This window comes from Amblyraja radiata, chromosome 2 (assembly GCF_010909765.2).
Source record: "Amblyraja radiata isolate CabotCenter1 chromosome 2, sAmbRad1.1.pri, whole genome shotgun sequence".
NCBI classification, from domain to species: Eukaryota; Metazoa; Chordata; class Chondrichthyes; order Rajiformes; family Rajidae; genus Amblyraja; species Amblyraja radiata.
In genome coordinates, this window is record NC_045957.1 from 146,034,354 (window position 1) to 146,049,591 (window position 15,238).

Here is a 15,238-nt window from a genome sequence, read left to right on the forward strand (position 1 = left end):
AGCGAAACAATCGTAGAGTCTGTGTTTGGTCTCGCCGATATATAGGAGGGGTAGGCCATTTAGGACTAAGATGAAGAAAAATAAAAACGCCCAGTTGTGATTCTGTGGAATTCCCTGCCACATAAGGCAGTGGAGACCAATTCACTGGATGTTTTCAAGAGAGAGTTAGATTTAGTTCTTGGGGAAAAATGAATCAAGGGATAAAGGGAAAAAGCAGGGACGGGGTGATCAGCTGGGAATGGCAGTGCTGGCTCAAAGGGCCAAATGGCCTACTCCTGCATCTATTTTTCTATGTTCTATGAGTCCATGCTGACTATCTCTATTCAGTTCCTGTGTGGTTAAATATATGTACTGCATATCTTATTCCTCAGAGTACTCTCTAGTAATTTTCCAACCACAGATGTTGGATTCACTGGCCTGTAGTTCCCAGGCTTTTCCCTGCAGCCCCTCTTAAATAGAGGCACAACTTTTGTCACCCTTCAGTCTTCCGGCACTTCACCCTTATTTAATGATGACTCATCAATCTCAGCCAGTGCACCTGCAGTTTCTGCTTCCCACAGTGTCCTTAGATATGTCTGATCAGTCCCGGAAAATTGTCTACCTTCATATGCATTAGGACCTTTGGTCTAAAATAATTGTAAGGGGAATTGCAGAGGATAGAATTGGCTCTTAAATGAGGTGAATGGTTGGAGCATGTATTGCAATTATTTCCTTGAGTTGAGCTGCATATTCTGATTGTACTTTTTAAACTCTCTCTTCACAGATAATAGTAATATTTACAGATGGAATAGATGACCATATGGAAAGCCTAAAGGAAGCATCACATACACTCCGCCATGATGGTAACTTACGAACAATGCAGTTTTTAAAATATTATTAGCACTAAATGTGGGCAAAGAGTGGTGGTATTTAATGAAACATTCAGACATTTCAAAATTATTTTGTCTGATTTTGATTGTTCTGTTTATTTTAGATATGGAGATCTTATCTGTTCTTAATCATTAGAATATTTTCAGATATTAGGAAGAAGGGGATTCCACTGTAGAAATAGAAACAGAAGAAAATATAAACCATCTGCATTTCTGCTTGAGTCTTGAGTCTATGATAGTACTTTTTCTGGATTGACTATATCCCTTTCATCTATATCCCAATCATCTGCATTTCTGCATCTGCATGTGATTTGCAAAACAAATAGTAAATGTGCCCCTTGGTGCATGTAATGATGTTTCAGACTGCAGGGGATAAGTACATGAAGTGAAGGAAAACGAAAGAGAGAGAGGGGGGTTGCCTGATCATCAGTGCAATTAGCTGAAACAATGGAAAGTATTACCCATGTAATTTCTGTAAATGACCAAAATGAAAAAGGATAACCTGTGAGCAATATGCAATGCAGTAAGGTATAAATGTTGCAGAGAAACACTCCGATAAATGACAGAAATCATGAAAGTTAAAAAATGTATATAATAGAAACATAGAAACGTAGAAAATAGGTGCAGGAGTAAGCCATTCGGCCCTTTGAGCCTGGCTGATCATCCAACTCAGTATCCCATTCCCGCCTTCTCTCCATACCCCCTGATCCCTTTAGCCACAAGGGCCACCTCTAACTCCCTCTTAAATATAGCCAATGAACTGGCCTCAATTAACATCTGTGGCAGAGAATTCAACAGATTCACCACTCCCTGTGTAAAAAATGATTTTCTCATCTCGGTTCTAAAAGACTTCCCTCTTATCCTTAAACTGTGACCCCTAGTTCTGGACTTCCCCAACATCGGGAATAATCTTCCTGCATCTAGTCTGTCCAACCCCTTAAGAATTTTGTAAGTTTCTATAAGATCCCCCTCAACCTTCTGAATTCTAGCATGTACAAGCCGAGTCTATCCAGTCTTTCTTCATATGAAAGTCCTGCCATCCCAGGAATCAGTCTGGTGAACCTTCTCTGTACTCCCTCTATGGCAAGAATGTCTTTCCTCAGATTAGGAGACCAAAAATACGCAATACTCCAGGTGTGGTCTCACCAAGACCCTGTACAACTGCAGTAGAACCTCCCTGCTCTTATACTCAAATACTTTTGCTATGAATGCTAACATACCATTTGCTTTCTTCACTGCCTGCTGCACCTGCATTCCTACTTTCAATGACTGGTGTACCATGACACCCAGGTCTCGTTGCATCTCCCCTTTTCCTAATCGGCCACCATTCAGATAATAGTCTACTTTCCTGTTTTTGCCACCAAAGTGGATAACCTCACATTTATCCACATTATACTGCATCTGCCATACATATGCCCACTCACCCAACCTATCCAAATCACCTTGAAGCCTCCTAGCATCCTTCTCACAGCTAACACTGCCCCCCCAGCTTTGTGTCATCCGCAAACTTGGAGATGTTGCATTCAATTCCCTCATCCAGATCATTAATATATATTGTAAATAGCTGGGGTCCCAGCACTGAGCCTTGCGGTACCCCACTAGTCACTGCCTGCCATTCTGAAAAGGACCCGTTTACTCCTACTCTTTGCTTCCTGTCTGCTAGCCAGTTCTCTATCCACATCAATACTGAACCCCCAATACCGTGTGCTTTAAGTTTGTATACTAATCTCTTATGTGGGACCTTGTCGAAAGCCTTCTGAAAGTCCAGATATAACACATCCACTGGTTCTCCCTTATCCACTCTACTAGTTATATCCTCGAACAATTCTATGAGATTCGTCAGACATGATTTACCTTTCATAAATCCATGCTGACTTTGTCCAATGAATTCACCACTTTCAAAATGTGTTGCTATCCCATCTGTAATAACTGACTCCAGAATTTTCCCTACAACCGATGTTAGACTAACTGGTCTGTAATTCCCCGTTTTCTTTCTCCCTCCCTTTTTAAAAAGTGGGGTTACATTAGCTACCCTCCAGTCCTCAGGAACTACTCCAGAAATTAAAGAGTTTTGAAAAATTATCAGTAATGCATCCACTATTTCTGCGGCTACTTCCTTAAGTACTCTGGGGTGCAACTTATCTGGCCCTGGGGATTTATCGGCCTTTAATCCATTCAATTTACCTAACACCACTTCCCAGCTAACCTGGATTTCACTCAGTTCCTCCATCTCATTTAACACCCGGTCCCTTGCTATTTCCGGCAGATTATTTATGTCTTCCTTAGTGAAGACAGAACCAAAGTAGTTATTCAATTGGTCTGCCATGTCCTTGTTCCCCATGATCAATTCGCCGGTTACTGACTGCAAGGGACCTACATTTGTTTTAACTAATCTTTTCCTCTTCACATATTTATAAAAACTTTTGCAGTCAGTTTTTATGTTCCCTGACAGTTTTCTTTCATAATCTATTTTCCCTTTCCTAATTAAGCCTTTTGTCCTCCTCTGCTGGACTCTGAATTTCTCCCAGTCCTCTGGTAGGCTGCTTGTTCTGGCTAATTTGTACGATAATAGTGGACAATCATTTTATTTTCGAAACAGGTGTGAATGCATTGATTGTGGTTCCTCTGGAAACAAAAAGTACTGACAACTTTGCTGAACTAGAGTTTGGACGAGGGTTTGGTTACAGAAACAAACTGAGGATCGATATGCCCGATATTGGAAATGCTTTGATGTCAGAAATTGTAAGTTATTTTGTAAGATAAGTTAGCAGAAGTATTGGAAAATAGCTGTAATAAATAATTTTTATTTTGACAAAACTTACTCTGGGCCCATTATGTAAATGACATGCATCCGCAGACAAAGATGTGTAGTGGTGTACTGTAAAGTACATGCCATGCATGTTTTGACACCACATGAGCCTAATTCAGTTTTGCATCTGAAATTTGCAAATGTCATGGGACACTAGTACCAAAGAAGAACTGAAAACAGCTTTGGATTTGTTCAAGAACATTCTGTATGGTGGAGAGCCTCCCAGCATCAATGTTTAGTTGTACTCTTGAGTACTCTGCACTCATTTAAGTCTCGACTCTTTACCATCGCTCACTAATTTGCGAACAGTTGTCCTGAATTCCCACTTTACACTTCTTACTTCACCATCCATATAACCATATAACCATATAACAATTACAGCACGGAAACAGGCCATCTCGGCCCTACAAGTCCGTGCCGAACAACTTTTTCCCTTAGTCCCACCTGCCTGCACTCATACCATAACCCTCCATTCCCTTCTCATCCATATGCCTATCCAATTTATTTTTAAATGATACCAACGAACCTACCGCTACCACTTCCACTGGAAGCTCATTCCACACCGCTACCACTCTCTGAGTAAAGAAGTTCCCCCTCATGTTACCCCTAAACTTCTGTCCCTTAATTCTGAAGTCATGTCCTCTTGTTTGAATCTTCCCTATTCTCAAAGGGAAAAGCTTGATCACATCAACTCTGTCTAACCCTCTCATCATTTTAAAGACCTCTATCAAGTCCCCCCTTAACCTTCTGTGCTCCAGAGAATAAAGACCTAACTTATTCAACCTATCTCTGTAACTTAGTTGTTGAAACCCAGGCAACATTCTAGTAAATCTCCTCTGCACTCTCTCTATTTTGTTGACATCCTTCCTATAATTGGGCGACCAAAATTGTACACCATGCTCCAGATTTGGTCTCACCAATGCCTTGTACAATTTTAACATTACATCCCAGCTTCTATACTCAATGCTCTGATTTATAAAGGCTAGCATACCAAAAGCTTTCTTTACCACCCTACCTATATGAGATTCCACCTTCAAGGAACTATGCACGGTTATTCCCAGATCCCTCTGTTCAACTGTATTCTTCAATTCCCTACCATTTATCATGTACGTCCTATTTTGATTTGTCCTGCCAAGGTGTAACACCTCACATTTATCAGCATTAAACTCCATCTGCCATCTTTCAGCCCATTTTTCCAAATGGCCTAAATCACTCTGTAGACTTTGGAAATCCTCTTCATTATCCACAACACCCCCTATCTTGGTATCATCTGCATACTTACTAATCCAATTTACCACCCCTTCATCCAGATCATTGATGTACATGACAAACAACAAAGGACCCAACACAGATCCCTGAGGCACCCCACTAGTCACCTGCCTCCAACCCGACAAACAGCCATCCACCATTACACTCTGGCTTCTCCCATTCAGCCACTGCTGAATCCATCTTGCTATTCCTGCATTTATACCCAACAGTTTAACCTTCTTAACCAACCTTCCATGAGGAACCTTGTCAAAGGCCTTACTAAAGTCCATCTTTAACCAATCAGTTATCGATGCATTATGAGTGATAATTATGCTTGGTCTTTTATTTTGTTCAGTTGGCTCCCATCTAAAGAAAAACAACTGGAATTTGACTACAACTTGTTTTTATGTTTATTGTTAAATCTCTTTAATGTTATGTCTAATCTTTATCTGTGTGCTGCATGGCAAGACAAATTTCACTACACCATTTGGTGTATGTGACAATAAATGTCATTTCTCCTTTGTCAACCTCTTCACTGCTATACTTATGGAGTTTAATTGTTCCTCACCGACTACTATTTAAAGCAAAATAGAAAACAAATAAACTTAACAATGCCGGTAACAAATGGTTAATCTTTCTTAACATTTTATTATGTTTCAGGAAACAGTTGCAGAGAGACAATGCTGTCAAGTGTGTTGCAAGTGCTCAGGGCAGCTTGGAGCAAGAGGACCTCAAGGAAAAAAAGGACCTCGTGTAAGCCAAATTTTAGATTTCACTGAATGACACATGATTTCTAAATTTCTAAAAAAACTGGTGATTATGTTGTTGGACCAGAATTCTGGAGCCGAAATCTCATTATTTGAAAGTAGGTTTTATGGAGAAGTACATAAAAATGAATAAAAAATAACCATGACTGTTTAGAGTTTTGCCATGTCTTTAATACATTTGTAAGAAGGGAACTTGGTGGCAGCTTAGGTCTATATGTGACTCCAGACCCATAACAATGTGTTGTTCAATGATAATGGGAATATAACAATAAATGCTGTCATAGTCAATGAATAGATTTTCAAAGCAAATGGCAAAGAGATACTTTCATTAAAAGGCATGGTGTACACTTTTATGTTCCAATATTTGGAGCACATATTAGGGAAATAAATACTTGCAGTGAATTTCTGCAGTTGTATGTTTTGTGAATTTGTATAAGTTATGTATTAAAACAAGTTGAGCAGTAATGTCCGTTATTTTTCTGCTGTAACCCATCAGAATCAGATAGAAGTGCTTGCTACTGGCAGAAAATGGTCTGTGGTTTCTATTTAATATGGGGAAAATTGCTGTGATAGATAGATTCCCTCTGTTTTTTTTGTGGAATCATTTAAATGAACTCTCAACAATATATCTGGCAGGAATATTTTGACGAATACTTGAAGACTGTACTTCAAGTCTTGAATACTTGAAGAGTGGGAAGTGGGAAGAATTTTCAGCTGTTACCTTTTGTTGCCTTTTGTGAAAATCTGAGCTTTCTCTTTGGGTCTGCTGGGAATTTTCTGATTTACACTTACCATAGTTCTGCTGATAAAATGAAAATAGACACATTGTAAAAAGACAAATCTTCTGGAGTAACTCAGCGGGTCAGGTAGCATCTCTGGAAAACAGAGATTGAAGGATGCCATTGAAGGATTGAATGAAAGATACAACATGGATTAGCCTTTGTCCACCCATCTGCCAATCAACCCCCCCTCGCCTATTATCCATCTATCATTTGCCAAGCTTTGTCCTACCCCACCCCTTTTCCTGCATTCTTCCCCCTCTTCACATCACCCCCCACCAACTACAATTAGTCTGAAGAAAGGACCCGACCCAGAACATTGTCTATCCATGTTCTCCAGAGATGCTACCTGACCAACTGAGTTATTCCAGCACTTTTTTGGTGGGTTTTTAGTAAACCAGCATCTGCAGTTCCTCTTGTCTCCAGGGTGCCAGCATCTCCAATTCCTCACGACTCCATGTGAGAATGTTCTGATCGGCTACGCTAGGATTCATCTATTGCAGTTATTCAACCTAACAATAAGCCCAGTTCCAAAGATTCCAGGTCTGAGCTTACGATGATTTTGCTGCAGATTTTGTAGTATGTACAGCCTCATAACCAAGGACCTTCAGCAGTGATCACGGTCTCAGCCTGGGTCTTCCTCTGCTTTTGGACTAAAATGTATGGATGATTGTTGGGCGAAGATCTGAAGTTTCACCTAATATCATGGAATGACCATCTGAATATAAAACAATATCAGATCCTTTGCACAATGGAAATTGTAATGGGGGAATGCCATCGAATTCCATCTATGTCAAAGTCCAAAATCTCATTTAATAGTATATTCCATTTTCCATCTAAATGAAGGATCCTCCTCTCTGATCAAAATAACTTGATTAGAGTCAACACCAGAAGCATCTTCGGGTGCTAAATCTGGACGGGATCTCAATTTATTATTTCCAAAATAATTTGGAAATCTTTCCATGACAATCTTGAGACTCTTACAAATGAGTATTCATGTCAGAATTTTGAGCCACATTCTGGGACAACCAAACCAGTGGTATATCACTAAGAGAGACAAAATGCAGGTCGCCTGTCTCAGTAGCAATTCTACTGTGAAAGATAATGCTTCTTTTCTTTAATTTGACAATGTAGAAGTCTCTGACCAATTGTGAAGGTTCCATCGGTTAACGTGCTAGGAAAAGGTGGTTCAGATCAGGATTTGAACTTGGGATTTTCCTGATCTTTGGGCTCAGAACCATGCCAGCTAATTCACAGCCTTATTGAAATATTATTGGAGCTAATGCTGAAATCTCCAATGTCCAAATTGAACATGTTTGATAACTGTGAATGCAACTATATTATTTCAGGGGAACGCAGGTCAAGAGGGAAGTAGAGGATATGCAGGAGAAGACGGAACTATGGTAAGTTTGTTACGGTGAAACATTTTTTTTTCAAAACGATTTTTAAATGTTTAAGGTAAGATGGAAATATTGTTGATTGGAAAACTATTGAAATTATGTAAAATGTATAGAAACAGGCAGGTAGGCAGGTCCTGCATTGCCAAGGGATATGTTGGAAAGGAGTGTGGAAACTGAAGAGAGAATCTGAAATATAAGGGAGATTTCAGAAAGGGACAAACAGAGTATTTTAAGTGGCAATCAAGTTAAGGTGTTTAGGGTGATTAACTTCAGTTTAGTTTATTGTCCCATGTGCTGAGGTCCAGTGAAAAGCTTTTGTCGTGTGCTATCCTGTCAGCAGAAAGACAATACATGATTACTATTGAGCCATACAGTGTATTTCCAGTGTATTCAAAATGTACTACAATACATTTACAGCACAAGGGAATAACGTTTCGTGACAAAATGTTCCTGTAGAAATAGAGATTTAAGAGTGTGGCGCGATTGTAATATGTGTTTGTGGATCTGCTTCTGTGGCTAGCATGCAAATGGTCGCAAATTGGTTGGGTGCCATCTTGGAAACAAAAGAACAGTGGGAGATAACCTCTGATTTAGGGGTGAAAGATGCATAAAATGCATGGTAGGTTGTTCAGCACTGATCATGGAATCACAGAACTGTTGCAGATGATGCGAGGAATCATTCGTGAGGCAAAGGGAAGTGGAAAGTAGAAAGATGTGGACTATTTTCTAAATGAGGAAAGAATTCATAAAATGGAGATGCAAAGGGACTTGGGAGTGCTGGTGCGGGATTCCCAAAAAGTCCATTTGCAAGTCGAATCGGTAGTAAGGAGGGCAAATGCAATGCTAGCATGGGCTGGAACACAATAAAACAGGGATGTAAGGCTGCGGCTTTATAAGACAGTGGTCAGACTGCATTAGGAAGATTTTGAGCAGTTTTGGACCCCATATCTGAGGAAGGTTGTGTTGGCTTTGGAGAGGGTCCATAGGAATGATTGGGTTTACATATGATGCGCATTGAAAGGCACTGGGCCTGTACTCACTGGAGTTTAGAAGGATGAGGGGAGCCTCATTGAAATGTACAGAATAGTGAAAGGCCTGGATAGAGTGAATGTGTAGAGGATGTTTCCACTAGTGGGAGTCTAGGACCAGAGGCCATAGCCTCAGAATATAGGGCATACCTTATGAAAGGAGATGAGGAGGAATTTTTTTTAGTCAGGTGGTGAATCTGTGGAAATTTATGCCACAGGCGGCTGTGGAGGCTAAGTCAATGGATGCTTTTAAGGTGGCGATTGACAGATTCTTGATTAATAATGGTGTCGTGGGTTATATGGAGAAGGCAGGAGAATGGGGTTGAGAGGGAAATATAGATCAGCCATGATTGAATGGCAGAGTAAACTTGATAGGATGAATGGCCTAATTCTGCTCCTATAACTGATGAACATTTGAATCAGAAACTACATCCAACAATACAGACCTGAAGTTTGATGCTGTGGATAATCCAACATTGAAATTAAAGATTTTTTTTTGGCAAGTGTGGCAAGGGTTGAGAAATCAATGTGGAGACAGAATGGCCCAATCTCAGCAAGAGGGGGGACAGGCTCAGGAGGCTGAATAAATGCCTTACGTTACTTTATCTCCAGGAGCTATGACACTTTTGAGACCATTTTCTCTTTATCTATTATGGGGTGAACATCAAGTGTAGTGTAACAAGAGAGAGGCCATATTACTGGTCAGGGGGTGAACATTTCCTTTAATCTTTGCCCCTCTCATCATAAACCTATGCCGTTTAGTATATGAATTATCCATCCTGAGAAAAAGGTTCTGACAATCTATTCAATCTATGCCTCTCATAATTTTATATACATCTATCAGATCACCAGGCAACCTCCAGCATCCCGGAGAAAACAATCCCGGTCTATCCAACCTCTCTATGTAGCTAATACCCCTGATCCAGGCATCATTCTGGTACACCACCTCTGCAACCTTTCCAAAGCCTCCACATCCTTCCTGTACTGGGGTGACCAGAACTATGCACAATACTCCAAATGTAGTGTAGCCAAAGTCCTATAAAGCAGCATCATGACTTCCACTCTCTTTTCCTCAATGCCATGACCAATGAAGGTAAGTATATCATCTATTTTCTTTACCATTTTATCCACATGCTGCCACTTTCAGGGAGTTATGGACTTGGGCTCCAAGATTCCTCTCAACATCAATGCTGTTAAGGATCATGCAATTAATTATATATATTTCCCCTTTACATTTGTCCTTTCAAAGTGCAACACCTCTAACTTACTCGGATCAAACTTCATCTGCCATTTCTTTTCCCATTTCAATAGCTGATCTATATCTCATTATATACTTTTGATAATTGCTCGTTTCTGAGCTTCCCCCCAGTATATTAGATAGATTTGAAAAGGTCAGCCGAATACGAGCCGACCAGTCTGTCTAGTTTCAGTAAAAACACTGAATCAAGTTTATTCTACCAAAATTATAAGCGCGTCACAGATTATACACTGTACCTACTATCCCCACCGTGGATTTGATCCCTGCTTCTTCCAGTCAAGCACTCTAGGCCTTGCGCAGACAGAGACATTCCTGAAGTTCTCCTGAGGATCAACCACGAACCTCGTGATCACCGTCTTTTATATGCCCGCGAACACGAGGGCCGAACCACACAGGGGATTGTCTTACAATTACTCAATAACAGATATCGATTAACCCCATACATAACAGACATTTCCCTAACGCAACAATACATCAGCTCAATACATTGTATTTCCAACCAACTCCAGGTTTTAGTCAACTATTGAAACATGTACCCCGATTTACAGAGTTTCCAGACAAGGCTTTAAGGCCCTGTCCCACGATGCGAGTTTACCCAAGAGCTCTTCCGCGTTTAAAAAAATATCTAACTGGTGGTAAGTACGTAGCGGGTACGTCGGAGCTCGTGGATGTCTCGTAGCGGCTCGTAATGCTATCGGCAGCTACTCGGGAAATGCGGTAAACTCGTGAGGTTTTTCCACAGTGTGAATAATTTCCAAACGTCTAAAAATAATCGTGATGAAGTACTACGAGTTTGATTTTTTAAAACTCGGGAGAGCTCTTGTGTGAACTCGCATCGTGGCACAGGGGCTCAACACTTCATCCAATAAACAACCAGCAGAGTTAGATTCTGCAATATTATATACAACTTATTTACAAATGTATATCGAGTTTGCAATCACACAATCCATCCTATGCATTTGGTATCAGATTGACAAGGCTTGCAGGTTCCCAACACTTTTGCATATGAATTGTATCTAAACTCCAGACTATCTGACACCTCTCGCAGCCGGTCCCAGCTCTGCAGAGATCATTCCCAATCTGACCAAATCTCCTAACAAGCCCTGTAATTTAGCCCCATTTTAGAAATCCTGACTGGTCCAATGGAGACAGGATTAGCACATTGAGACCTTTTCCCACTGTCCCTGTCCCCAGCAATCTTGGTGTCATCTGCTAATTTACTAACAAACCCGTCTACGTTTACATCTAAGTCATCTATTTGTCCCAGCACAGATTTCTGCATAACTGGTCACGGACCACCAGCCTGAATATTGTCCTTCCACCATAACTCTCTGTCATCTAAAAGTAAAGCCAGTTCTGAATCCATACAACCAAATCACTGTTAATCCGGGGATCATGACAGAAGCCTCTCCATGGAAACGACAACACGATGCACTCTGTGATGTGTCGGGCGACCAATTCTGTCAACATGTTGGACGATGACGGAAGCAAACAGCGAGCTGTGCGTCGTCAGACAACGAGCGAACGAACTGTTAATCCCCAAATTTTCCTTGTGTTTTCACGCAGGAGCGGCAAATGTAAATGGTTGAGTTAAAATACAAGAAAGAAACGTCAAGGTTTGAAAACTGAATGTGTCAGGGAGAACTATGATGTTTATGTCACACAATTATGTATTTCGCTGTCACCAAGAAATCATGTTCTGTCATTCTTAGGGCAGCAGGGGACCTGTAGGTGTTACTGGAGCACAAGGAGCAGATGGATGCCAAGGTCCCAGAGGCCTCAAGGTCTGTGTTTCAACTTTGTGAACTTACATTCCAGCTCAGTTTAAATTTCCAGTATTAACTCAATACAACCCAAAAACCATTGTTTTTCAGGGATCAAGAGGGTATCGAGGAGCGAAGGTGAATATACTTTCAAGCTTAACTAATTCTCCATCAATTTTTTTTTGCTTTTACTATGGAGAATGCCTTGTAACTGCTGATCATTTGGTCAACGGTTCACCAATGGTCTAATGTTCTCTTGATAGGGTGACAGTGGTCTCAATGGTGTGGATGGAATAAATGGAAAAGAGGTAAGTCAGGAGTCATGCTCAGTTTGTAACTTGTGCTCCCAACATCTCTTCACTGCTGAGTTAGATGCATCACATGTGCTTGTAGAGTTGGTGTTTCCCTGTGAATATAAAGACTAAATTGAAACAGGACTGCCTATCCTGTCTACATATTTTTAGACCTTGCAGATATCGGAACATTTTAACATAATTATATCAAATAGCACATTTTGCATTTTAGGCTTAACGCATGTGATTTATTATTTTCATTTGACTCGGTGCAAAGACCATTTTGGGCAATTTTTCTGCTTGTCCCACACTGAAGGGATAGAAACATAGAAACATAGAAATTAGGTGCAGGAGTAGGCCATTCGGCCCTTCGAGCCTGCACCGCCATTCAATATGATCATGGCTGATCATCCAACTCAGTATCCCGTACCTGCCTTCTCTCCATACCCTCTGATCCCCTTAGCCACAAGGGCCACATCTAACTCCCTCTTAAATATAGCCAATGAACTGGCCTCGACTACCCTCTGTGGCAGGGAGTTCCAGAGATTCACCACTCTCTGTGTGAAAAAAGTTCTTCTCATCTCGGTTTTAAAGGATTTCCCCCTTATCCTTAAGCTGTGACCCCTTGTCCTGGACTTCCCCAACATCGGGAGCAATCTTCCTGCATCTAGCCTGTCCAACCCCTTAAGAATTTTGTAAGTTTCTATAAGATCCCCTCTCAATCTCCTAAATTCGAGAGAGTATAAACCAAGTCTATCCAGTCTTTCTTCATAAGACAGTCCTGACATCCCAGGAATCAGTCTGGTGAACCTTCTCTGCACTCCCTCTATGGCAATAATGTCCTTCCTCAGATTTGGAGACCAAAACTGTACGCAATACTCCAGGTGTGGTCTCACCAAGACCCTGTACAACTGCAGTAGAACCTCCCTGCTCCTATACTCAAATCCTTTTGCTATGAAAGCTAACATACCATTCGCTTTCTTCACTGCCTGCTGCACCTGCATGCCCACTTTCAATGACTGGTGTACCATGACACCCAGGTCTCGCTGCATCTCCCCTTTTCCTAATCGGCCACCATTTAGATAATAGTCTGCTTTCCTGTTTTTGCCACCAAAGTGGATAACCTCACATTTATCCACATTATACTGCATCTGCCAAACATTTGCCCACTCACCCAGCCTATCCAAGTCACCTTGCAGTCTCCTAGCATCCTCCTCACAGCTAACACTGCCCCCCAGCTTAGTGTCATCCGCAAACTTGGAGATATTGCCTTCAATTCCCTCATCCAGATCATTAATATATATTGTAAATAGCTGGGGTCCCAGCACTGAGCCTTGCGGTACCCCACTAGTCACTGCCTGCCATTGTGAAAAGGACCCGTTTACTCCTACTCTTTGGATCTAGGCAAAAAACTTGATTTCAATTGTCCTCTGGGTTCTTACTTCAAATGAGTGTTCGAAGACTAGACTTAAGTAGGAAATGATGGAATCTAGTGCTCCTGCAGAGGGACTTTAGAGGATATGTCAATGTTTTCTTCATACAGGGTTTTTACACACACACACACGCGCACACACACACGCACACACACGCGCGCACACACGCGCGCACGCACAAACAGACAGACAGACACTACATTTTCTGGTTCTTTTTCACCTCTTCTTATGTATTAAATGTATTCGATGACTGAATCATAAATATTATCTTGCAGGGAGATCCTGGAACTCCTGGACTCGGTGGAGAAAAAGGGGCTGATGGAAACACTGTAAAAAAAAATTTGTTTTATCTCATATTTTTAGAATTTACAATATATAGACAAAAAAAAAACAGTCCATAATGAAACAATTTAAAGTAATTAATTTAATTATTATTTTATCCTCTATCATTATAAACATATAAAGCAATCAAAATCCCTTTGATTTTCAGTTTTCTATTCTGTTATTCCTAATTCAAAGTTATGCCTATTTTGGAATTATCATTCCTATTTCTTGAAACATAGAAACATAGAAAATAGGTGCAGGAGTAGGCCATTCGGCCCTTCGAGCCTGCACCGCCATTCAATATGATCATGGCTGATCATCCAACTCAGTATCCTGTACCTGCCTTCTCTCCATACCCCCTGATTCCTTTAGCCACAAGGACCACATCTAACTCCCTCTTAAATATAGTCAATGAACTGGCCTCAACTACCTTCTGCGGGAGAGAATTCCAGAGATTCACCACTCTCTGTGTGAAAAATGTTTTCCTCATCTCGGTCTTAAAAGATTTCCCCCTTATCCTTAAACTGTGACCCCTTGTTCTGGACTTTCCCAACATCGGGAACAATCTTCCTTTGTGATGTTGAGATGATGATAACAGTGCAGAATAATAAGATGAACGATCCCTTCATGAATCATAGTATCAAACAGCTGGGAATGAGGATCTGCTGTTCATTATGTCTGTGGTGAATCTTTGGGAGAACTACTTAGTGTTTCTCTGCATGCTCAGCGTAGTCTGTTTTTTTTTAATATCCAGTTTATTTATGAGGCAGTGCATTCCAAATCATAACAGCTAGAGGCATAAAGCATACTTTGAATCTGACCCTCTTTTATTTGTCTCTTCAGTTATCTAAAAATCTGTGTTCTTTGGACCATGCCCTCATAATTTGAGTGCATTTAAAAAGCTGATGATTCCCCTGTTTGTAACAACCTTATCAGCTGTTCTGTACCCTACAAATGTATTTGCAACATTCTAATCTCTGTCTCTGCTGTATTGATAATTGATATAATTGATATAATTTAATTGCCACACAACCAAGGTCGGTGGTATTTGGGTTGCCAGCAGCGGTACAATAATAAAGAACACAACCACAATAAAATTTTTACACAAACATCCACCACAGCATTCATCACTGTGGTGGAAGGCACAGAGCTTGGCCAGTCCTCCTCCATTTTCCCCCGTGGCCGGGACCACCACCCTCCACAGCCGTTGCTGCGGGCGTCCAGATGGTAAGGGACAAAGTCAAATTCAAGGTGAGTCCAGGATCGG

The 15,238-nt window shown here is 40.9% G+C and overlaps 1 protein-coding gene across 1 annotated transcript in view; it reads left to right on the forward strand.

Moving 5' to 3' along the window:
• Positions 1–15,238, forward strand: part of LOC116985519 (collagen alpha-6(VI) chain-like) — a 211,272-nt gene that overhangs the window by 112,774 nt on the left and 83,260 nt on the right. The window contains exons 13-20 of the mRNA XM_033040294.1: positions 764–842; positions 3,469–3,611; positions 5,587–5,679; positions 7,822–7,875; positions 11,871–11,942; positions 12,033–12,059; positions 12,185–12,229; positions 13,923–13,976. Of these exons, the coding sequence (XP_032896185.1) occupies positions 764–842; positions 3,469–3,611; positions 5,587–5,679; positions 7,822–7,875; positions 11,871–11,942; positions 12,033–12,059; positions 12,185–12,229; positions 13,923–13,976 (567 nt within the window). The remainder of the gene's footprint in view (positions 1–763; positions 843–3,468; positions 3,612–5,586; positions 5,680–7,821; positions 7,876–11,870; positions 11,943–12,032; positions 12,060–12,184; positions 12,230–13,922; positions 13,977–15,238) is intronic.